Source organism: Tamandua tetradactyla, chromosome 12, assembly GCF_023851605.1.
Source record: "Tamandua tetradactyla isolate mTamTet1 chromosome 12, mTamTet1.pri, whole genome shotgun sequence".
Lineage (NCBI taxonomy): Eukaryota > Metazoa > Chordata > Mammalia > Pilosa > Myrmecophagidae > Tamandua > Tamandua tetradactyla.
The window spans coordinates 32513255-32538332 of NC_135338.1; the positions used below are offsets into that span (position 1 = coordinate 32513255).

At 34.3% G+C, this 25078-nt stretch overlaps 1 protein-coding gene across 6 annotated transcripts in view; it reads left to right on the forward strand.

The window, feature by feature from the left end:
• Positions 1-25078, forward strand: part of DNAL1 (dynein axonemal light chain 1) — a 71222-nt gene that overhangs the window by 7948 nt on the left and 38196 nt on the right. For 3 of the 6 annotated variants that reach the window (XM_077122998.1, XM_077123000.1, XM_077123001.1), the window contains exons 2-6: positions 4815-4853; positions 8008-8070; positions 14241-14350; positions 18006-18061; positions 23691-23746. In XM_077122998.1, coding sequence (XP_076979113.1) covers positions 14316-14350; positions 18006-18061; positions 23691-23746 — 147 coding nt within the window. In that variant the 5' untranslated portion in view covers positions 4815-4853; positions 8008-8070; positions 14241-14315. The remainder of the gene's footprint in view (positions 1-4814; positions 4854-8007; positions 8071-14240; positions 14351-18005; positions 18062-23690; positions 23747-25078) is intronic. The other 3 variants (XM_077122997.1, XM_077123002.1, XM_077123003.1) reach the window with 1 other exon arrangement.

Consider the following 25078-nt stretch of genomic DNA (forward strand, 5'->3'; position numbering starts at 1 on the left):
AGTGGTATTGTTATTTCTGAATTTTGAGAGGCTGTTTATATATCTATAACCTGGTATTAGAAATAAGAATAAAGCCAATCAGGTCAGGATTAGTGTAATTCAGAATACAGGGGTAAGGAAGATATTGTCTATATTTTAAAACCTTATTTACTCTTTGTGACCAAAGAAAGAAAGGTTTATTTTGTCCAGAACCTAAATTTCCTGTAACGCATTATCTAACTCACCTTGTCTGGGTAGATCATTCAAGCAAAATCCAAACACAGGGAGCCCCGAATAACATTGAGGACTTTTAATCCTGTATAGCTTAATATAATGCTTGGATACATCCCAGAGTTTATTAAACAGATAATCAAAAAGTATTGGCAAAATCCCTTGCCAAAAATAAGAAACTCCTGATACTGTGTCAAACATTAGGGGCACCCAAATAATGCCATCGTGACCAAAACGGGGGAAAGAAGTGTAACAAATAAGGTGTCAGTGGCTGAGAGTTCAAATAGAGTTGAGAGGCTATTCTGGAGGTCACTCTTATGCTTTAGTTAGACATTGCTACCTATAATAACTTGCCAAACCCCAACCAAAACCATTCCAGCCAATCCTGGAGAACATCCAGGGCAATATATGGTTAGATTTCACTAGGGTAGCTTTCTAGAGACCTACAACCTCCAGATGCGTCCCTAGACCAGATAAATCCTGAAACCAAGTGGGTCCAGCCTTCTAGGCCCAAGTAGTTCCATCTTCCTACTCCATATTATTGACAGCCCCTTCCAACATGAAAAAGTTAGAATGCCCATAGCCCAAATACCCCTAAAGCATGGGATAGAAAAACCAAAGGTGATGGTGGACTTATACAAAGAAGGTAGGCGTGGGAGATGACTCCCAGGGATGAACCTAGCCCTGGCACTGGGGTATCAACAATGCCATCCTGACCAAAAGGGGAAAAGAAGTGTAACAAATAAGGTATCAGTGGCTGGGAAAGTTTGAATAAAGTCAAGAGGCTGTTCTGGAGGTCACTCTTACACAAGCTTCAGTTGGACATTGCTACCTGACATAACTTGCCAAACCACAACCAAAACCATTCCTACCAATCCTAAAAAACACCAACATTGTTATATAAGGTTCTACAAAGTTTCCATGCACTAGGATAGCTTTCCAGAAATCTACAATCTCCAGATGGCTTCCTGGACCAGATAAGTCCTGAAATGCAGAGGGACTAGCCTCTCCAGAACATCAACTGGCTCCACCCCCTTATCCCATATTATCAACAGCCTCATCCAATATGAAAGAGTTATATTACGCATAGTCCCCTAAAGAGTAGGAGGAAGCTCAAAGTTAATGATGGAGTTATACAGAGATAGTAGAGTTTAACAAATGAGTATGATTGTTGAATCATTATGTTGATATTTCTTTTAGTCTCCAGTTTTTTAGAGCAACTAGAAGTAAAAACCTAAAATGGTGGAATTATAACCCAGACCAACTCTGAAATCTGTTCTACAACTAATTGTTGCACTGTACTTTGAAATGTATTGCTTTTTTGTGTATGCATTATTTTTCACAAAAAAAAGTTATTGTGATGACAAGTGCACAGCTATAAGATGATATTGTAGACCATTGGTCATATACTTTGGATGATTACATGGTATGTGAATATATAATATATATCAATAAAAATAAATAATTAAAAATATATATGCATATGAAATAAATTGGCTAATAATTTTCTAAAATTTCACCACTGCCACCAGGCCCACAGCAGTAGTATATTATTTTTTGTTGTAAGATATGTCCAAATTTCAGTAATTTTATGAAGTAGAAAGGCTTACATCTTAGAGTCAATGAAATGTGTGTATGTGTGTATACATATATATATATATATATAATCTTCCCTGTATTATTTTTTTAGCTTCCTCACTTTATTTTTTAATTCGTTTTATTGTAGTAACATAAATGTAAGAGAAAACTTGGGATTTTAACCTTTATTAAGTGTATAATTCAGTGGCATTAGTACATTTGCAATGTTGTCCTATTATCAACACTATCCACTTTTTCATCACCTTGCGCAGAAACTCTGTACCCATTTAGTAATAACTCCTCATTCCCTCTCTTCCCAGACCCTGGAAACCTCTAATATACTTTCTGTATATATGACTTGCTTATTCTAGATATTTTGTATAAGTGGAATCATACAATATTTGTCTTTTTGTGCTTGGCTTCTTTCACTTAGTTTTATCAATGTTCATCTATATTGCAATATATATCAGAACTTTATTCAATATTTCATTGTATGTATATATCACATATTGTTTTTCCATTCATCTTTTGATGGACACTTGGGTTGTTTCTTCCTTTCTTTTACTTTTTTTTTTTTTAATAATTGTTTCTTCCTTTTGACTGTTGTAAGTAATGATAATATGAATATTGGCGTACAAGTATCTGTTTGATTCTCTGTTCTCAATTGTTTGGGTATATACCTAGAAGATAATTTCTGGGTCATATGGTAATTTTATGTTTAACTGTTTGAGGAACTGCCAAACAGTTTTTCACAGTAACTGTACCACTTTATGTCCCCACAGGGTTCCTACTTTTCTGCATCCTCTCCAATACTTATGTTCCATTTTAAAAAAATAGCCATTGTAGTGGTTATGAAGTGGTATCTCATTTTGGTTTTGATTTACATTTCCTTAATAAGTAGTGATGTTGAACAACATCTTTTCATGTGCTTATTAACCGTTTGTATATCTTCTTTGAGGAAATGTCTATTCATATCCTTTGCCCATTTTTAAACTGAGTTGTCTTTTTGTTATTTGAATTGTAGCATTTCTCTATATATTCTGGATATTAAAAGTCTTATCAGATATATGATTTCCAAATATTCTCTCCCGTTGGATAGGTTTTTTCCACTTTCTTGATAATATCCTTTGATGCACAAAAATTTTTTATTTTGATGGCATGTATTTTTATGTATTTATGTATTTTTTCTTTTGTTGCTCATACCTTTGGTGATGCATGTAATAACCCACTGCCTAATACAAGATCCTGAAGATTTTCCCCTGTGTTTTTTCCTAAGAGTTTTATTATTTTAATGCATTTTGAGTTAATTTTTATATATGGTATGAGATAGGAGTTCACTTTCTTTCTTTTCTTTTCTTTATTTATTTATTGTATGTAGATATCCAGTTTTCCCAGCATTTTCCCCATGAGTGAACTTGGCAACCTTTTTGAAAATCAGTTGGCCATATATGTGAAGCTTTATCTCTGAACTCTCAATTCTATTCCAGTGGCTTGTGTATCTGTCCTTAAACCAGTACCATACTGTTTTGAATACTGTAGCTTTGTAATAAATTTAGAAATCAGAAAGTGTGAGTCTCCAACTTTGTTCTTCTTTTTTCAAGAGTGTTGTGGCTATTCAAGGCCCTTTGTAATTCCATATAAATTTGAGGACTAGCTTTTCCATTTCTGCAAAATGCTGCTGGAATTTTCATTGGGATTGTGTTGAATCTGTAAATTGGTTTTGGGTGGTGTTAATTTCCATTTATTTAGATCTTCTTTAATTTCTTCCAGTAATGATTTGTAGTTTTCCACCTGTAAGTCCTTTATATCCTTGGTTAAATTTATTTATGGAAATCTTGTTGTTTTAATTGCTATTTTAATGGAATTGTTTTCACAATTCATTTTCAGATTGTTCACTGCTGGTGTATAGAAATACTACTGATGCATATTTTGGGGGGGTGGCGGGGTGCATGGTCCAGGAAATGAACATACCACTGATATTTATATATTGATCTTGTACCCCACCACTCTGTTAAATTCATCTATTAGCTCTGATAGCTTTTTTGTACACTCTTCTGAATTTTCTAGATATTGGATTATGTTATCTGCAAATAGGCATAGTTTTATTTCTTCCTTCCAGTTTGGATGCCTTTTCCATTAAGTCTTTCAGCAATATTTTGTAATTCACAATGTACGAGTTTTTCATATCCTTGGGTAAATTTATTCCTAGATACTTTATTTTTAAAATGCTATTGTAAATGGAATTGTTTTCTTTATTTACTTTTCAGATTGTTCATTACTGGTGTATAGAGATATAACTGATTTATGAGTGTTGATCTTGTACCCCTCTACTTTGCTGAATTCTTTTATTACCTCTGTTAGCTTTGATGTGGATTCTTTGGGATTTTCTATATATGGGATCATGTCATCTGTGAATAGAAATAGTTTTACTTCTTCCTTTCCAATTTGGTTGCCTTTTATTTATCTTTCTTGCCTAATTGCTCTGGCTAGAACTTCCAGTGTGATGTTAAATATAAATAGCAGTGGTAAAAGGAGAGACATTTTTCCTTTTCTTGTTGTTGACCTTAAGGGTAAAGCTTTCAGCCTTTCTCTGTATGATGTTAGCTGTTGATTTATCATATAAGTCCTGTATCATGTTGAACAATTTCCCTTCTATTTCTAGTTTTTATCAAGAAAGCATGCTGGAATACATTTTCTGCATCAGTGAGGTTATCGTGTATTTTTTTCTTCATGAAATATGGTTTATTTAATAGCAAGCGTCAAAAGCTATATATATTTTTGTCATCCAGGTACGAGTCAAGTGTATGGCCATTACATAATGATTTCTTTATTCCCTGAGAAATATTTAAATAAATAATTCTGATTTCAAGAAACTAAAACACCCTCCTTTGTATATAAAGTTCAAAGAAAGAAGTTCATACTTTTATGGTAGAAAAAGCTAAGGCTAATCATTATTGCATGAAGATTGAATGGACAAATTGCACCAATAAAGACAGACTTTCTTCTCCTTTTTCTTCTCCTTTAAGGCAAAAGCAACAACAATCAAAGAAGCCCTAGCCAGATGGGTGAGTATTTGAGTTTTTCACTTTTTTAAGAAACCATGCAAAGAGATTTTTTGGTAGTTATTTAAATTTGACCACTTAGCATTGAGGGATCCTTGTGGTAATGAAACTGTTCAGGATTTTGACTGTGGTGGTGGATACATGAACCTACACAGATGAGTACAAGGAAAACTGGGAAAATCTAAGTAAGATTGGTAGATTATATCAATCTCTGCATCCTAGTTGTGATATTATACTATAGTTTTGCAAAATGTTACTGTTTTAGTCTTCTAGCTGCTAAAACAAATACCATGTGTACTGGTCCAAATCTGTGGTGGACCCCAGAAAAGCCATGCCCTTTGATCCTCATTCAATATTGCTGAGTAGGAGCATTTTGATTGTTTCCATGAAGATTTGACCCACCCAATTGTGAGTGGTAACTTTTGATTAGATGATTTCCATGGAGGTGTGTCTCCACCCACTGAAGGTAGAGTTGCTTGCTGGAATCCTTTAAAAGAGGAAACATTTTGGAGAGAGTCCCTTTTTGATAGAGCCATGTGAAAGCCAGCAGATGCTGCCATTTCGCCATGTGCCCTTCCAGCTGAGAGAGAAACGTTGAACATCGTTGACCTTCTTGAACCAAGGTATCTTTCCCCGGATGCCTTGAATTGGACATTTCTGTAGACTTGTTTTAATTGGGACATTTTCTCAGTCTTAGAACTGTAAACTAGCAACTTATTAAATTCCCCTTGTTAAAAACCATTCTGTTTCTGGTATATTGCATTCCAGCAGCTAGCAAACTAGAACACCGTGCAATGGGTTGGGTTAATAGCAGGAGTTTATCGGCTCACAGTTGCAGAGGCTAGGTTTGCTTCTTCCTGGGGTTATTATTTTATGGCTAGCTGGCAATCTTTGGGATTCCTTCACTTTTCTATCACATGGCAATACACATGGCTGTGTCTTCTCCTTTTTCTTCTGGGTTCCCTTGACTTCCAACTTCTGACTTTTCCCCATGACTTCTCTCTCCCTCTGACTGTTTATAAAGGCCTCCACTAATCTGGATTAAAGTCCAACCTGATTCATTTAGGCCACTCCTTAACTGAAGTAACAGCTTGAGGAAATCTTATTTGCAGTGAGTCCAAAACCCCAGAAGACAAAGAATATGTCCAAACTGGGGTACACAATTTGATCCATCATTGCTACCATTGGAAGAAACTGGGCAAAGTACACAAGGGATCTCTTTGTATTATTTCTTACAACTGCATTTGAATCTTCAATTATGTAAATAAAAATTTTAATTAAATAATTAATTTATAAATAAATAATTAATAAAAATTTTTATTAAATAATTTAATAAAAATTAAATAATCTAAACACTGGAAAATTTAAATATGTAAAGACTGATTCATTTATTGTAAAATGGCTGGCATCTTCATGTTATCATCATTAAACTACATGTAATTTTCAGGTAATAGAATTGAATTATCCATTCAGTTCTTGTGAATTCAATGTTATAAATTATCCAGGCTTTAGACAGATGATGGTTTATATGTAGTCCAACATAAATCACATAGACAATGAAAATAATAAAGCTAAATGATAGAGCAATATTAGAAAGGAAACAAGATTATTTTAATGCATAAAATATAAACTACAATTATTATTGAATAAGTGTTAATTAATAAAAGTATTAAAATTAATTTTTTTAATTTTAAATAAAATTATTTAAATAATTCAAAGTTGGAATGCTTGTAATTCAGCACAATTCATACAATTTACATAGAATATAGAAATGACCCCTCAGTTTCTACGACCAGTAATAACATATTTGTGTAACTTATTAGTAGATTTGTTTTTTTTTCAAATGACAATGTACCTTTTACTTTTGTAGATGGGCTTTGAGTAAAAACTCTTTCAGTAGTTTTGCTGTCTGGGGAAAACAGAGAAAAGTAAATAGAATAATGAAATATTTAAATTCTTTTTTTATGCCTATTTTCTAGTTTACTCTAATTGCAATTTTTAACACTTTTATTGAGGTATAATTCACATAAATTTTACCATTTTTAGGTGTACAGTTCGTGGTATTTAGCACATTCACAATTCTGTGCAATTACCATCTCTGTTAGTTCCAAAATATTTTCATTACCTCATAAGAAAGCCCCTTTTAAATAAAGGAGCCAGTCCCTATTTGTCCATCCTCCCAATACAAGGAATGACCAATTTGCTTTTTTCCTCTCCAGATTTACCTATCCTAGATGTTTAATATAAATGGTCACATAAAATATAGCCTTTTGGTTCAGGTTATTTCACTTAGCGTAAGATTTTCAGGGATCATCTAAATTGTAGCATGTATCAGTACTTTGTTACTCTTTATGGCTGAATAATATTCCATTGTGTGTATATACCACAATTTATTTGTCCATTCCTCACTGATGGATCTAATTGCAATTTTAAAATGAATTTCTTTTTAGTAAAGTATTTAATGAAAAAACTGTTTTATTAAAGAAAAAAAGTATGGAGAGGATTCAGTATTAGATTCAGTTTTCCTTGAATTAGATATTAGGATTTTATTTTATTTATAATGAGTAGTTGTTTATTTGTTTTGGCTTATAAGTACTATTTCTAGATTACATATGGCTATAAATATTTGATTTTAAGATTTTGGGGGGACATCAACCTACTTTTTTACAGATTAATGAAGCATTATTGAGGGTCTAGTAGGTGTCCATTCCTCCTGCCCAACCTACATATATGTGACACACAAAAATAAGCACTAAATGGATGTATATTTATCTCTTTTTTCAATTGATTGTAAATTTTGTTATGATGTATTATGGTTTGATTTTTTTAAATGAGTCTTTTTAGGTCTTACACGACACTAGGTTATAGAAAATTTAGGAAAGCAAAGGAAATGGTATCTGAGCTTGCGGAACTTCCAGCTTTGTTGTAGAGATGGAGCTAAAAGATATTAAGGCACTCAAAAAATATTATTAGGCATCATATTACTGGTAATTAAATGATTAGGCAGCATATACTGGTAAATTAAAATGTGTACTTAATATTAAAGTAAAATCTAAGATAGAATTTAGCAGTAAATTAGAGTAGCGCAAATAGCTTTATCCTTAGATATGTTGTAAAGAGAAAGTCTTCCAGAATTCTTGATATTTTGAACTTCCAGCTCAGGTTGAACTGTGTATGAAAATGGAAGAGAAGATGTCAAAGAAAACAGTTGATCTTACAGGTATGAGCTTAAGTTTAAGAAAACTGTATCTACAACATACCAAGATCTGTGGTATGCAGCAAAGGCAGTGCTGAGAAAGAAATTTATAGCTTTAAATACTTACATTAAACAAGAAGAAAGATCTCAAATGAGAGACCTAACCTCACAACAGGAAGACCCAGGAAAAAAAAAAAGCACACTAATCCCAAAGCTAGCAGAAGGAAGGAAATAACAAAGAGTAGAGTGGAAATAAAAGAAAGAGAATAATAAGTAAACAGTAGAGAGATTCAACAAAACCAGAAGTCGGTTCTTTGAACAGACCAGTAATACTGACAAACCTTTAACTTGACTCACAGAGAAAAAAAAGGGGGAAGCTAAATTCAGAAGTGGAAGGGAGGACATTACTACTGATCCCAAAGAAGTAAAAAGGATCATAAAAAGATACTATGAAAACTGTTTACCAACAAATTAGATAACCTAGATGAAATGGACAAATTCCTAAAACACGGAAACCATTTACACTAACTCAGGAAGAAATAGAAAACCTCAGCAGACCAAGTAGAGATTGAATGTGTCATCAGAAACATCCCAAGAAAAAAATGTTCAGGACCAGATGGCTTCACAGGGAATTTTATCAGACATACAAGGAAAATTTACACCAATCTTGCTCAAACGTTTTAAAAAAATTGAAGAGGAGGGAATAATTCCCAAATCATTCTATAAGGCCAACATTGCCCTAATACCAAAACTACATAAAGATACCTTAAGCAAAGAAAATTATGGACTACTATCCATTATGAATAGAGATACAAAAGTCCTAAACAAAAAGTTAGCAAACCTAATCCAACTGCAGATTAAAAGAATTATGCACAATGATTAAGTGGGATTTATCCCAGGTATAAAAGGGTGGTTCAACATAAGAAAATCAATTAATGTCATAACCACCTTAACAGAGGGAAAGGGGAAAACCCAACAAGATCAAATCACTTGATGCAGAAAAAGCATTTGACAAAATCTGGCACTGTTTCTTGATTTAAAAAAAAAAAAACATTTAGAAAACTAGGAATAGAGGGAAACTTCCTCCACATGGTAAAGAATATATATGAAAAACCCATAACATCATATTAATTGGTGAAAGGTTGAACACTTTCCTTCTAAGATCACAAACAAGATAAGGATATCCATTTTTACCAATGTTATTCAACACTGTACTGGAAATTCTTGTGAGAGCTGTGGGTAAGTAAAGGAATAAAAGGCAATCATATTAAAAAGGAAGAAGTAAAACTTTCCCTATGTGCAGACGGATCCTATATATATAGTCTCCGTGAAACTCTACTAGAGCTAATAAATGAATTCAGCAGTGGATCAGGGTACAAGACCAACATGGAAAAATCAGAAGTGTTTCTCACTAATGCAAGGTGTTAATAATAAAGAGGTATATAGGAACTCTGTATTTTGTGTATTTCATGCGTGACTTTTCTGTAACCTCACAACTTCTGTAATAAAAAAAGGAAAAAAATTAAAAAATCAGTAGTGTTTCTTTATACTAGTAATGAACAATCTGAGGAGGAAATTAAATAAATTACATTTGTGTAGTGTGCTGACTTGAAACTGTTGTGTACCTCAGAAAAGCCATGTTCTTTAATTCTCGTTCAATATTATTGGGTGGGATCTTTTTGATTAAGTTGTTTCCATGGAGATGTGATCCACCCAGTTGTGGGTATGACCTTTTGATAGGTGGTTTCCATAGAAATGTCTCCTCCCGTTCAAGATGGGGATGTTTACTGGAGTCCTTTAAGAAGGAACCATTTTGAAAAAAACTTCAGAGCCCATGCAGCCAGAGAGTTTTGGAGATGCAGAAGGAAAATGCCCCTGGAGAAGTCCTTTGAAATGAGAAGCCAGGAGAGAAAGCTAGCAGATGTCCATGTGCCTTCACAGCTGACAGAGGTGTTCTAGACCCATCAGCCTTTCTTGAGTCAAGGGATCTTTCCCTGGATGCCTTAATTTGGACATTTTCTTGGCCTTAGAACTATAAACTTGCAACTTAATAAATTCCCTTTTTAAAAGCTGTTCCATTTCTGGTATATTGCATTCTGGCAGCTTTAACAAGCTAAAACACATAGCAACTAGGGGGTGCATGGGTAGTTCAGTGGTAGAATTGTCGCCTGCCATGCTGAAGACCTGGGTTCAATTCCCAGTCCATGCACTTCCCAAACAAACAAGCAAAACAAACAAACAAAACTTCAACAGAATGGTTCTGCAGTAATGGGATACTCACGTGGAAAAATAATGAAATGTGACCCCGCCATATAGCATACAAAAACAAAACAAACAAAAAAAACCACATAGCAACTAAAAGAATCAAATATCTAGAAATAAAGTTAACTAAGCATATAAAGGGCTTTACTCAGAAGACTACAAAACATTGCTAAAAGAAATTAAAGACCTAACTAAATGGAAGTACAACCCATGCTCATGGACTGGAAGGCTGAATACAGTTAAAATGTCCATTTTTTCTAAAGTGATTTACAATTGTAATCAAAAGTCCAACAGCCTTCTTTGCAAAAATGGAAAAGCCAATTGTTCTAGTTTGCAAGCTGCCAGAATGTAATATACTAGAAACAGAACAACTTTTCAAAGGGGGAATTTATTAAATTGCAAGTTTACACTTCTAAGTTCTAAGGCCATAAAAATGTTCAAATTGAGGCAGGGCTTTTAAAATGTCCAAATTAAGGCACCAACAAGTGGTTACCTTCACTCAAGAAATGCCGATGAAGTTCCGGCTTCTCTCTCAGCTGGAAGGGCACATGGCGAAATCTACTAGCTTTCTCTCCCAGCTTCTTGCTTCATGAAGCTCACCCAGGGACGTTTTCCTTCATCATCTCCAAAGGTCTCTGGCTGCATGGGCTCTATAGATTTTTCCAAAATGGTTCCCTTTTAAAGGGCTCCAGTAAGCAACCCCACTTTGAATGGGTGGAGACACATCTCTATGGAAGCCATTTAAGCAAAGTTACCACCCACGAATGGATTGTCTTCATGGAAACAATAAAAAAACTCCCACCCAGCAATATTGAATGAGGATTAAAGAACTTGGCTTTTCTGGGGTACACAACAGATTCAAACTGGCACACCAATCATCAAATTTATATGGAAGAGTAAGAGGACTTGAATAGCTAAGACACCTTTAAAAAGAAGAATGGAGGCGTGTGAGGGTAGTTCGGTGGTAGAATTCTCACCTGCCATGTGGGAGACCTGGGTTCGATTCCTAGCCTATGCACTTTCCAAACAAAGAAACCATCAAAAATAAACAAACAAGTTCAACAAATGGTGCTGTAATAATAGATACTTACATGGAAAAAGAATGAAATGTGATCCTACCATACAGCATACAAAAAAAAAAGAAGAAGAATGGAGTTGGATGACTCATACATACTTCCTGATTTTAAAACTTCTTACAAAGCTACAGTAGTCAAAACAGCATGACACTGGCACAAGGACAGATTGCAGACCAATGGAATAGAATTGAGAATTCAGATCCTCACATCTGTGGCAAATTGGTTTTGACAAGTGTGCCCCTCGATTTGGAAAGAATAGTCTCTTCAACAAATGGAAAACTGGATATCCCTGTTCAAAAGAATAAAGATGGACCATATACAAGTATTTAACTCAAAATGGATTAAAGACCTAAATGTAAGAACCAAGACTATTCAAATCCTAGAAGAAAAGGTAGGGAAGCATCTACAGGACCTTGTGTTAGGCAGTGGTTTCTTAGACTTTATATTCAAAGCGTGAATGGCAAAAGAAAAATAGATAAATGGGACTTAATATTTAAAGTTTAGTGCATCATAAGACTTCATCATGAAAGCAAAAAGACAGCCTACAGAATGGGAGAAAATATTTGGAAACCACATTCTGATATCCAGAATTTATAAATAAATCCTACAGCTCAACAACAGAAAGGGGAACAATCTAATTCTAAAATGGGCAAAAGTCTCAAATAAATAGACATTTCTCTGAAGAATATACACAAATACCTAAAGAGCATGTAAAAATATACTCACAATCATTTACCATTAGGAAAAATGTAAATCAAAACCGCAGTGGGGGCAGGGCAAGAGTAGCTCAGTGGTAGAGTTCTTGCCTGCCATGAAGAGACCCAGGTTCTATCTCAGGCCCTGCACTTCCCCCGCCAAAAAAAAAACCTGACAATGAGATGCCATGTGTTCTAGTTTGCCAGCGTCTGGAATACAATATACCAGAAACATAATGGCTTTTAAAAAGGGAAATTTAATAAGTTGCTAGTTTACAGTTCTAAGGCCAAGAAAATGTCCCGGTTAAAACAAGTCTATAAAAATGTCCACTCTAAGGCATCCAGGGAAAGATACCTTGGTTCAAGAAGGCCGATGAAGTTCAGGGTCTCTCTCTCAAGTGAGAAGGCACATGGCAAACACAGTCAGGATTTCTCACTCATCTGGAAAGCCATGTGGTGAACACAGCATCATCTGCTAGCTTTCTCTCTCGGCTTCCTGTTTCATGAAGCTCCCCAGGAATTGTTCTCCTTCTTCATCTCCAAAGGTCGCTGGCTCATGGGCTCCCTGCTTCTTGTGACTAAGTCATTCTTCTCTGCTCTCTCCAAATCTCTCATTCTCCAAAATGTTTCCTCTTTTACAGGACTTCAGAAACTAATCAAGATCCACACAAATGGGTGGAGACACGCCTCTGCCTAGTCCAGTTAAACAACCACTCTTGATTGGGTTACATCTCCAGGGAGATGATCTAATTACATACAGTATTTAATAGGGATTATTCTCCCTTTACGAAATGGGATCTTGATTAAAACATGGCTTTTCTAGGGGACTTACATCCTTTCAAACCAGTGCTCCATGTCACATCCGCTAAGATGAAAAATGAAAATTTACAAGTGTTGGAGAGGATGTGGAGAAATAGAAACACTCATTCTTTAATGGTGGGAATATAAAATGGTGCATCCTCTGTAGGCAGTTTGGCAGTTCTTCAGAAAGTTAAGTATAGAATTACCATGTGATCCACCTCTAGGCATATACCCAAAAGATTGAAAGTAGGGACTCGAACAGATATTTGCACTGTTATTCACAATTAACAAATGGTGGAAGAAACCCAAGTGTTCATCAACAGATGAATGGATAAACTAAATGGAATATTATTCAGCATGTGAAAAGAAACAAAGTTCTTATACATGTGACAAGAGCAAACCTTGAAAACATCATGTTGAATGAAATAAAGCAGAAACAAAAGAACAAATATTGTATGATTTCACTGGAGTGAAATAAGTAGAATAAGCAAATTCATAAAGTCAGAAACTAGAATAAGGTTATCAGGGCCAGAATGGAGGCAGGGAATGGGGAGTTAATTATTAATTTCTTTAATTTCTTTTGGGGTGATGGAAAAGTTTTGGTAAAGTATGGTAGAGATGGTAACACAGCATTGTGAATGTAATTAATACCACTGAATCACACCTTTCAGTGTGGTTAAAGGGGAATGTTTTAGGTGGCATATATGTTTCTAGAACAAATATTAACATATAAAGCAGGCATAGGATTGTACAACATCAACAGTGAACCACTAATGTAAACTATGGAGTATAGCTAATAATACATTATAACCATATTCTTTCATCAGTCATTACAAAAGTACCACACTAATGCAAAATGTTAAAAATGGGGGTGGGTATATGGGAACTGTATTTTGTGAATAATCTCTCTGTAAATCTACAATGTCTCATAATTTAAAAAGCAGAGTTAATATGATGGTATATGGGAACTAAGTGCAAGCTATGGGGAAAACAAGTATGTTAAGAAACAAGGAATTCTTCCTAGGAAAATGTTTTTTGCTGTTGTGTTTTGTTATTGTTTATTAATTGATGAATTCTTAAAGGAGTTTGAATATTACAGAAATAAAAGTTACTTTCTTCTCTCCTCTTTCCATTTAGTAGGGAGCTAACAATGCATCATCCAATTCAGCCATGTAGAAGCTTTCTTATCAGTATCAAGAAGTAAATGTTTTCGTTAAGAGAATGATAAGAAATGCACGGTTATTAAATTCTAATGATTGATTTGAAATAAACATCAAAAAAGCTTAGAAAATTCTGGCTTGTTTTTTTATTCTGTATTACAATGAGGGATCATTTTCTTTTATCTTTATTTTTATCGCAGGAAGAGAAAACTGGTCAGAAACCATCTGAAGCCAAAGAGATAAAGCTTTATGCCCAGATTCCCCCTATAGAAAAGATGGATGCATCTTTGTCCATGCTTGCTAATTGCGAGTAAGTTTTGTATTTTTTTTTTTGTATACTGTATGATGGGGTCACATTTCATTATTTTTCCATGTGAGTAACCTATTATTGTAGCACTATTTGTTGAATTTTTGTTTGTTTGTTTTGCTTGTTTGTTTTGTTTTTGGGGGACGTGCATGGATGAGGAATCAAACCTGGGTGTCCCTCATGGCAGGCCAAAATTCTACCACTGAACTACCTTTACATTCCCTCTCTTGTCTTTTCTAATCCTTCTAGTGTTGATATTTGGTTTCCCTTCCTTTTCTCAAGGTAGGAATTAGAAAAAGGTATTTAATTTTTTTCTATGTTCTTCATTTATTTTTTGTTTGCTCTTGTAATTCTTCCTGTGACAAGGCCAAACGAAGATTTTACTGATTTAGGATTATTAATAGAATAATACTGAACAGTACATTATTTTTTAAGTAAAGTTTTTATGATGTAGCTGAGTATCATCTGCTTGGAAAATAGAAATTTCCTCGTCTTCTCGGAGAAGCCAAATAACGCAAGAAAACCATAACTCTGCCATAAAATCTAGTTTCTCTTGTAAAATTTTCCAGCAAAGTGTTTTTCTACTTACTCAGTGACCAAAAATATCCCCTTAAAAAACTTTTCAAATTATAAAATATATTGAAAAGCACAAAAAGAAAAAGTTGTCATTAACCAAAATTACACTACCTTATGAGAACCAGTTTTAGCATTTTGATGTGAAGCCTTCTATTTTATTCTAGTCAGGGTCCAGTTACACTTGTTTTGTAACCCTGTTTTCCTTTGCCTTTTGGTGTCAGAGTTATATCAGTTCCTTTTAATTTACCTTCTAAATACTCTATACAGTTTTTAGCAGGATTCTGTGATGGATTTGAGGTCATTATACCATGACATCTTATAACCATGCTTTTTGGCTGCAATGTCTCTTGACAGGGCTATAGAATACTATAGAATTACTTGTCTTTCTAACTTCTTCATCCTGTGTTTTTCTAAGTGTGGTTCCCTGACTGTCTGTACATGTCTCCTTATGCAGGAGATCAGCCCCACTCCAACTTTATAGAAACAGAATATCTGTTGATGAAACCTAGGCATCAGTATTTATAATAAGCTCGTTGGGTGATTCTCAGACATAATTTGTGAACCCATGCATTAGACTAATATATGTCTTTGAGATTAAAGAGATAAATAAAAATATTTATTTATTGTATACAAGTTGTTCTTTGTGATGGTAGCACAGTATATCACATATACAGTATATCACATAAAAATCTACCTCAGAATACTTGAATGGCTTCTAGCATGATTTCAACTGGTCAAATATTGTTTTACTATAGAGCCCTCTCAAAGGCAGACATTCTAGAAAGTTTTGTACCCTGTACCAAAGCACCTTAAAAACTGCTTAGCGTCAACTGGTTCACATTTTTGCTTCATTCTCTTTGAGCAGGCTGCCTGAACATGAACTGAAGAATGATTCCCCAGCCGTATTCCCAGATTTAAAGTACTCCATTTTTCACTGGTAGTTCTTGGAAGTAGGGAATTACTAGAAGATATATGAATTTGACCAGTAGTTTATACTGTACAGTAATTACTTTGCTGTTTAAGCAGAAACAAATGAATAATTATTCTTCAAATCAGATCATAAAGGGTAAAATCATAGGTTCTGTTCTAGTTTGCTAGCTGCTGAAATGTGATATACCAGAAATGGAATGGCTATTTAAGAAGGGGGACTTTATTCAGTTGCAAGTCCACAGTTCAAAGGCCATGAAAATGTCCCAGCTAAAACAAGGCTTTAGAAATGTCCAATCTCAGGCATCCAGGGAAAGATACCTTGGTTCAAGGAGGCCGATGATGTTCAGGATTTGTCTCTCAACTGGAAAGGCACATGGCAAACATGACGGTATCTGCTAGCTTTCTCTCCCAGCTTCTTGTTTCATGAAGCTCCCCCAGGGGCATTTTCCTTATGTATCTCCAAAGGTCTCTGGCTGCATGGGCTCTGGTGGTTCTCATGGCTATCCTGTCATTCTGCTCTGTTGCTCTCCCCTTCTGTCCGAAATGCTTCCACTTTTAAAGGATTCTTGTAAACTAATCAAGACCGCCGGAATGGGTGGAGTTACATATCCCTCTAATCCAAGGTTAATACCCACAATTGGCTTAGTCATATCTCTCTCTGTGGAGATAATCTAATATATCTTCAAACCTAAATTATTGAATAGGGATTAAAAGAAATAGTTATTCTTACAACATTGGATCAACATTAAAATATGGCTTTTCTTGAATACATCATCCTTTCAAAATGGCACAGGCTCCAAAGTCAGATTTATTTGGGTTTTAATTCTATCCCTGCCATTTTCTGGCTGTGTAATATTGGACAAATTGCTCAATATCTTTATGTCTTAGTTTCCTCATTTGTAAAATATGAATAATAATACTTATCTTCTAGGATTGTTTTAATGGTTAAAAGAGTTAATACATGTAAATTACTTAGAATAATACTGGGCACAACATTGAGCATTCAATAAAAATTAATTTCTATTACATATATTTTTTTGCATGAAATGTATTAAGATATTAAGTGTTTATTCAGGAAAGGAAGATTAAGATGTATAATTATATTTTCTTTATAAATTTTGTTTTTATAGAATTAAAATATGTATAGAAAAATATATTTGAACTATTAAAAGTGGTCAACTTCAGGGGGATGTGTGGGGTGTGTAAGTTTATACATGACTTTTTATCATATACGTTTATGAGTCATTTAACACGTGAAAAAATATATCTCCACATGTGCATATACATAGTTATTTTTTTTACAAAAAGGCATCATGTGAAATGTATTTTTTCTTGTTTTTTACATGTCACATATTTACACACACTTTCATGGGGGTGTATGCACATATCTGCATCCAGATATTATTATATATACTATTTCTTTATACTAATATAGATTTATACCGCTAGACACAGAACTGTACAGCTTCTCAGAAGGTTTAATATGCATGCAGAACTATCTTGATGCATATATGCACATCCAAGTATACACGGAAACACAAACAGAAGCACAGTGCAAAGAGTAGGTGGTTAGGGGATTGAGGAGCTGCAGAAGGGCTGCCTAAGGGAGGAGGCAGGAACACAGGCAGTGCTTGGAGCTGCCTGGTAAGTTGGACAAGAGTCAGTCATTTGTTTTAATGGCAGCATAGAATTTCATTATATAGCAATATTTACTTTATTTCTTACTTAATTGACAGATGTTTAGATTTTGTTTTGTTTTGTTTTGTTTTTTTGCTATTGCAATAATACAATGTATAACCTAATTCATATATCTTTTGGTATTCGTATTGGTATTTCAGTAGAATCTATTCCTAGAACTGAATTACTGGGTCAAAGAATACATGTATTTAAAAATTTAATAGATAAGACAGACTGCCCTCAAAAAGGTGATTTGTTTTGTTTGCATTTACTACAATGAGTGTGTATTACTTTTAACTAGAAAAAAAAATGAAGAATTCAAAATTAGGGAGTAAGTACCATGACTGAGGGGAAAAGTGAATTCAGTATAAAAAAGAAATTACTTAAATGTTATCTTCTGTATGTACTTAAAGAATAATTTCTGATACACCATTTATTTTTAAATTAATTCAGGTTTCTCTTTGTTCTTTTTAAGGAAACTTTCACTGTCTACAAACTGCATTGAAAAAATTGCCAACCTGAACGGCTTAAGTAAGTTATCCACAGTAACAAATGTTTCTTAGATTTTCTAGTTATTGGGATAAACATTCCAGAGATACCATATAATTCCAGAAGCTGGCATCTATTTTCACCACAGTAATTCTCAGATGACAAACATAATGTGTAAATGGTGTGTCTTAAGTTTGATTATCCAAAGAAAGTTAAAGGTAAAATGAAACTTGAACATCTTAAAGATACTTTAAAACTTTTAGAGTTTGAATTGATATCTTAAGTAGAAAATCTGATTTTTTTAGTATGTGTTTCTTTGTTCAGATTTGTCTTGTGTTTGTTTCAAATTAGTTATATTTAAAATTGAATTCCTTATAATCCCTTTTCTTTCTGTGCTCCTTTTTGTTAGTGACATTGCCATCCTCCCACTTGTCAAGACTTCTGATCCCCTATATTAGTTTCTTATGGCTGCTATTTGTTAACAATTAGCATGAACCTGGTGGCTTAAAACAATAGAAATATTTCCTCTCACAGTTCTGGAAGCAGGAGTCTGAAATCATTTTCACTGTGCTGAAATTAAGGTGTCAACAGGGCTGCACTCCTTCCAGAGGCTTTAGGAGAGAATCTGTTTCTTGTCCCTTCCAGCTTCTGGTGGTTGCCAACAGTCCTTGGCTTGTGGCTGCATTCCTACAATCCCTCCTTCCGTGGTCACATTGCCATCTCCTCTTTTGTCTATGCAAAACTTCCCCTAGCCCCCTCTTACACAGATTCTTGTGTTCACATTAGGGCACTCCTAGATAAACCAAAATAATCTCCTCATCTCAAAATCCTTAACATTTGTATTTGCATGGGTTTTTTTTTTTTTTTTTTTGCCATGTAAAGTAACATTCATATGTAAGATAGCATTCACTATAATTATAGTGGAATTACAGATTACACTATAATTTTTAAATTTGATTTAATTTTTTTCAATGCTGACCACAACCCACTAAATTAATTAGACAACCTATTCATGGATTAAGACCCACAGTTTGAAAAATACTGCCTTATGATTTTTTTTTTTTCCCTCATGGGCAGGCACTGGGAATTGAACCCGGGTCTCCAGCATGTCAGGCGAGAACTCTGCCACTGAGTCACCATGGCCCACCCATGATTTTTGTCGATGTCTCGTAACTAGCAATGATACCAGAATTTTCTTCCTAAAGTTATTCTGATTACCATTCCTACAGATGAGAGGATCTGAAATAGTTTCTCTTATCTAGCAGGAGTTTTATAAGGCAGAATAACTCTATTGCCAATTTACTAAACATTTATTATATCAGAACTCTGAATGGAAAACTTCATGATGTGACTATATTCGAAACTGTGACTAAAAAGCTGCTTTGTGTGACTATTATAACCTCATATTAAAGATTAGAAAATCAATTTATTTTGTTGCCTTGTATGTTTGGCAAAAACTTTATACTTTACTCCTTCAATTTATTAAAGAAATAAACACACAGCTTTAAAATACTGTTTTGATTTTATCGGTCTTATATGCAGGATGAAACTTTTTTTTCCATGCAAAACATTTTTTTTATTTGTACATTTAATCACCATCATTGTCCACTCTAGGCATTCCTAGATTATACCATCTCAGTTTTTATCCTTTATCTTTCCTTCTGGTTCATATGTGGCTCCAGCCCTCCTCCCTCCATCATACTCACATTCAGCTTCATTCAGTGTGCTTATACTATGGTGCTGCAGTCAGGTAATATTGTGCTATCCATGTCTGAATTTTTACAATCAGTCCTGTTGCACAATCTGTATTCCTTCAGCAATGATTGCCCGGTCTCTACCCTATTTCTATCTCCTGATAATCTGTGTTCTTAACTTCACCTCTCAAAAGTTCATTCATTAATGTTAGTTCATATTAGTGAGACCACACAGTATTTGTCCTTTTGTTTCTAGTTAATTTTACTCAGCATAATATCTTCAAAGTTCATCCACATTGTTAAATGCTTCGTGACTTTATTCTGTTTTACAGCTGCATAATATTCCGTCGTATATATGTACCACAGCTTGTTTAGCCACTTGTCCATTGATGGACATTTGGGCTGTTTCCATCTCTTGGCAATTGTAAATAATGCTGCTATAAACATCAGTGTGAAAATGTCCCTTTGTGTCCTTGCCCTCAGGGTCTCTGAATATGTAGCTAGTGATGGGATTGTTAGGTCGTGTGGTAATTCTATACTTAGCTTCCTAAGGAACTGCCAAACTGCCTTCCAGAGTGGGTGTACCATTTTACATTCCCACCAACACTGAATAAGTGTGCCTCTTTCTCCACATCATCTCCAGCACTTGTGGTTTCTGTTTTTTTGATAATGGCCAGTCTAGTGGGTGTCAGAGGATATTTCATTGTGGTTTTGGTTTGCTTTTCCCTAATAGCCAGTGAAGTTGAGCATCATTTCATGCGCCTTTTAGTCATTTGTATTTCCACTTTTGAAAAGTGTCTGTTCATATCTTTTGCCCATTTTTAATTGTGTTGTCTTTTTGTTGTTTAGTTGAAAATTCTTTATACAGTCTGGATATTAAACTCTTATCTGATATGTGATTTCCAAATACTGTCTCTTATTGCATAGGCTGCCTTTTTATTTTAACAAAGTTCTTTGATGCACAATAGTGTTTAATTTTGAGGAGATCCCATTTATCTATTTAGTTTTTCAATATTCATGCTTTGGGTACATGAAACTGCCTCCTTTTGCAAAATTTATAAGCTATTTCCCTGCATTTTCTTCGAAAAGTTTTATGGTCTTAGCTCTAATGTTTAGGTTTTGATCCATTTTAAGTTAATTTTTGTATAGGGTGTGAGATATGGATCCTCTTTCATTCTTTTGCATATGGATATCCAGTTCTCCAAGCACCATTTATTGAAGAGACTGCTCTGTGCCAAGTGGGTTGGCTTGACCTCCTTATCAAAGATCAATTGTCCATAGATGAGAGGGTCTATTTCTGAATACTCAGTTTGATTCCACTGGTCAGTATATCTGTCTTTCTGCCAGTACCATGCTGTCCATGCTGTTTTGACCACTGTAGGTTTGTAATATACTGGTTTTTTTGTTTTTTTTTTTTCATGGGCAGGCACCAGGAATCGAACCCAGGTCCTCGGGCATGGCAGGCAAGCATTCTTACCTGCTGAGCCACCATGGCCCGCCCTGTAATATGCTTTTAAGTCAGGTAGTGTGAGACCTCCCACTTCATTTTTCTTTCTCAAGATATTTTTAGCTATTTGGAACACCTTTCCCTTCCAAACAAATTTGGTTATTGGTTTTTCTATTTCTGGAAAGTAAGTTACTTGAGATTTTAATTGGTATTGCATTGAATCTATAAATCATTTTGGGTAGAATTGTCATCTTAACTATATTTAGTCTTCTAATCCATGAACATGGTATGCGCTTCCATTTTTAGGTCTTCCATGGTTTCTTTTAGCAATTTCTTGTAGTTTTCTGTGTATAGGTCTTTTGTTTTCCTTAGTTAAATTTATTTCTAAATATTTGATTCTTTTAGTTTCTATTGTAAATGGAATTTTTTTTCTTGATTTCCCCCCTCAAATTGCTCATTATTAGTGTATTTGGGGGGTGTTGATCTTATAACCTTCCACTTTGTATACTCATTAATTAGCTCTAGTAGCTTTGCTATAGATTTTTTTGAGATTTTCGACATATAGTGTATCATCTGCAAACAGTGAGAGTTTTACTTTTTCCTTTCCAATTTGGATGCCTTTTATTTCTTTTTCTAGTCTAATTGCTCTGGCTAGAACTTTCAGCACAATGTTGAATAACAGTGGTGACAGTGGGCATCCTTGTCTTATTCCTGATCTTAGAGGTAAAGACTGAAAGCTTTCATATAAAGCTTTCAGTAAAGACTGAAAGCTTTCTGATATTGAATCAGATGCTTTTTCTTTCACTTTCCAAACACTTTCAGTGTTTGGCTTCTGGGACACCACCTTTCTGGTCACTTTTTTCCCAGTCTCATGTCCCCAACTTTTAAATGCCAGAGTGCTCCACAACCCGTTTATTGGATCTCTTCTTTCTTCTATCTTTATTCACTCTCCAGATGATCTCATCCAGAGTCACGGTTTTCCCATGTATATGCTGGTGGCTCCCAAATTTATATCTCTAACCCATATGTCTTTACACTTCTCACTATCTAATATACTTCATCTCTAACCCATTATTTGTTTATTATCAACAGGACAGGAATTTTTTCTGTATTGTTCACTGTTTTATTGCGAATGCTCATGGTTGTTTCTTGTATATAGTAAATGCTCAATACAAATGTGTTAAGTGAAAGATTTTAAAAATAACTTTATATTTAAAGCAGGTTTAGGTTTACAGAAGAGTTGCGCAAAGTACAGAGAGTTCCCATATGCCCCACACACATAGTTATGAAGGATTTTTTTGAGTGAGCTTTTTCCTCTACATAAAATAGGGGGAAAAGTGGTAATTTCTTCATATAAAGATGCTTTAAAAATATGTGAGATTCTCAAAATATGTCATTAATTTATAATTATATGGGTTCTGGCTTCAGTAGTTAAACCATTTCTTATGAATTTGATCACTCTTAAAATACGTTATTCTGAAAGGTCAGTATTTTTCATGAGAATTTAACATAATTTATTAAATAGCATAAATTAAAACAATTGTTTATATAAACTATATATGCCTTACACACACATACATACATCATTTTTTGCACATGAATCAGGCAATAATGCTTTATGCTAAATGTTCTAGAAATTTATCTCATTTAATCCTAATATTCTTACAAGATAGATATAATTTGCCCCATTTTATATGTGATGAAACAAATTCAAAGAGGTTCAATTGTTTCCCTAGAGCATTGGGATTTGAACCCATTTATTTGGATTTGTGTTTTTAACCTTTTAATAATGGATGTTTTAGAATGTAGCTTATGTAAAAGTAGACACAGTAGTTTCTGGGAACAAAAATGAGATTTTTTCTGTTTCACTGGAAATTCTTCTTTTAATTTAGAAAAATAAATCATGCACGTGTTTCATTCAAATGGTTCAAAAGAGATTACAATTAAAAATGTCTTCCCCCAACCATAGACTCTCAGTTCTCTCCAAAGGCAACCAGTTTCGTCTCTTTTTTTATCTTCCAGAAATAATCTATGCATATATAATAGAAACATCCTTTAAAAAAGTTTAAACAGGCATTTCATTTTTTAACCAGATTACAAACTATTTTAAATATTGAAAGTAAAAGAACTTTTAAATACTGAAACTATTTTATTTTATTTCTAATCCTTTGTGGAATGAGGTGGAGTGTACATAAATATGTTTCTGTTTTCTAGTGTGAGTCCTCATAACTGAAAAGATTTGCATTTGAGTTTAAAGTTAAAATCTTCTTTACTTTAATTTTGTTCCTGTAATAGGCAATCATTTTTTAATTCAGTATTGGCATGATGTGAAATTTTAATTGCTGTGCTTACTTTAGATGTTAGGTCAATGATATTTTCTACTTGATTACCAATTTTTATTACAGCTTTTCTTATTCATTATTTAAGGATATTTATTATATAAAATTTTTTAAAGCCTTTTTATTCTGAACTTGCAACAGTTGTGTAATATGATTCTCATAAACAAAATATTTCTTTCTTTTCACTACAGAAAACTTAAGGATATTGTCTTTAGGAAGAAACAACATAAAGAACTTAAATGGACTGGTATGTTGTTATTTATCACTTAAAAAAAATACAAACTTTTTTTACTAAATATAAAAACAATTCTTGTCCATTGTAGAAACCTTACAAAATAAAAAAAAAAACATGAAAAGTACTTAAGAGACAAGTGCTCCAGACTGAGGGGACAGCAAGCACAAAGGTCCTAGAACTAGAGATGCTTGATATGTTTGAGCATGTGAGAGTTTGGTATGTGTGCCGGTTTGAAAGGATGATATACCCTAGAAAAGCCATGTTTTGTTCCTGAACCCTAGAAAAGCCATGTTTTGATCCTGATCCAATCTTGTGGGAGTAGCCATTTGTTTAATCCTGATCCAATAATCTAGGCTGGAAATTTTAATTAGATTATCTCCATGGAGATGTGTCACACCCAGTTGTGGGTATCTAGCCTTGGATTAGAGGGAGATGTGACTCTACCCATTCCAGGTGGGTCTCGATTAGTTTACTGGAATTCTTTAAAAGAGGAAACATTTTGGAGAGAACAACAGACCCATGATAGAGCCATGAGAACCACAGGAGCCCACATAGCCAGAGACCTTTGGAGATGAAGAAGGAAAACATCCCTGAAGAAGAGCTTGATGAAACAAGAAGCCTGGAGAGAGCTTGTAGACTTTGCCAAGTTTGCCATGTGCCTTTCCAGTTGAGAGAGAAACCCTCAACTTCATCAGCCTTTCTTGACTGACAGTAACTTGTTGGTGCCTTAATTTGAAGACATTTTTATAGACTTGCTTTAACTGAGCCATTTTCTTAGCCTTAGAACTGTAAACTTGCAACTTATTAAATTTCCCTTTTTAAAAAGCTGTTCTGTTTCTGGTATATTGCATTCTGGCAGCTGGCAAACTAGAACAATATGTAAGAGCAAGAAGAGTTGAATAGAGAAGGGAGGGTGGGCCTCAGTAAGGATCAAGAAGGAGCCAGGAATCAGACCACATGGGCCTAAAGGCTATGATAAGGATTTTAGATTTTTTTTTCCAAGTGAGTTGGAAAGCCATTGAAGGGTTCTGATCAGATGATTTGACTTAAATTTTTAAAGAAATAATTTATTTTTAATTGTGATAAAATATATATCATAAAAATCATTTAAAATATTTTAGGTGGACAATTCCTTGACATTAAACACATTGACAATACTGTATAAGTTTGCCACTATTTCCAGGCTATTTTCATCATCCAAAACCCAAACTTGTACTCATTTAGCATAACTCCTCCACTCCCTCCCCTGGTAACCCCTATTCTGCTGTCTCCATAAATTTGCTTTTATTAAGTATTTCATATGAAAGGAATCATACAATATTTGTCCTGTTGTGCCTAGCTTAT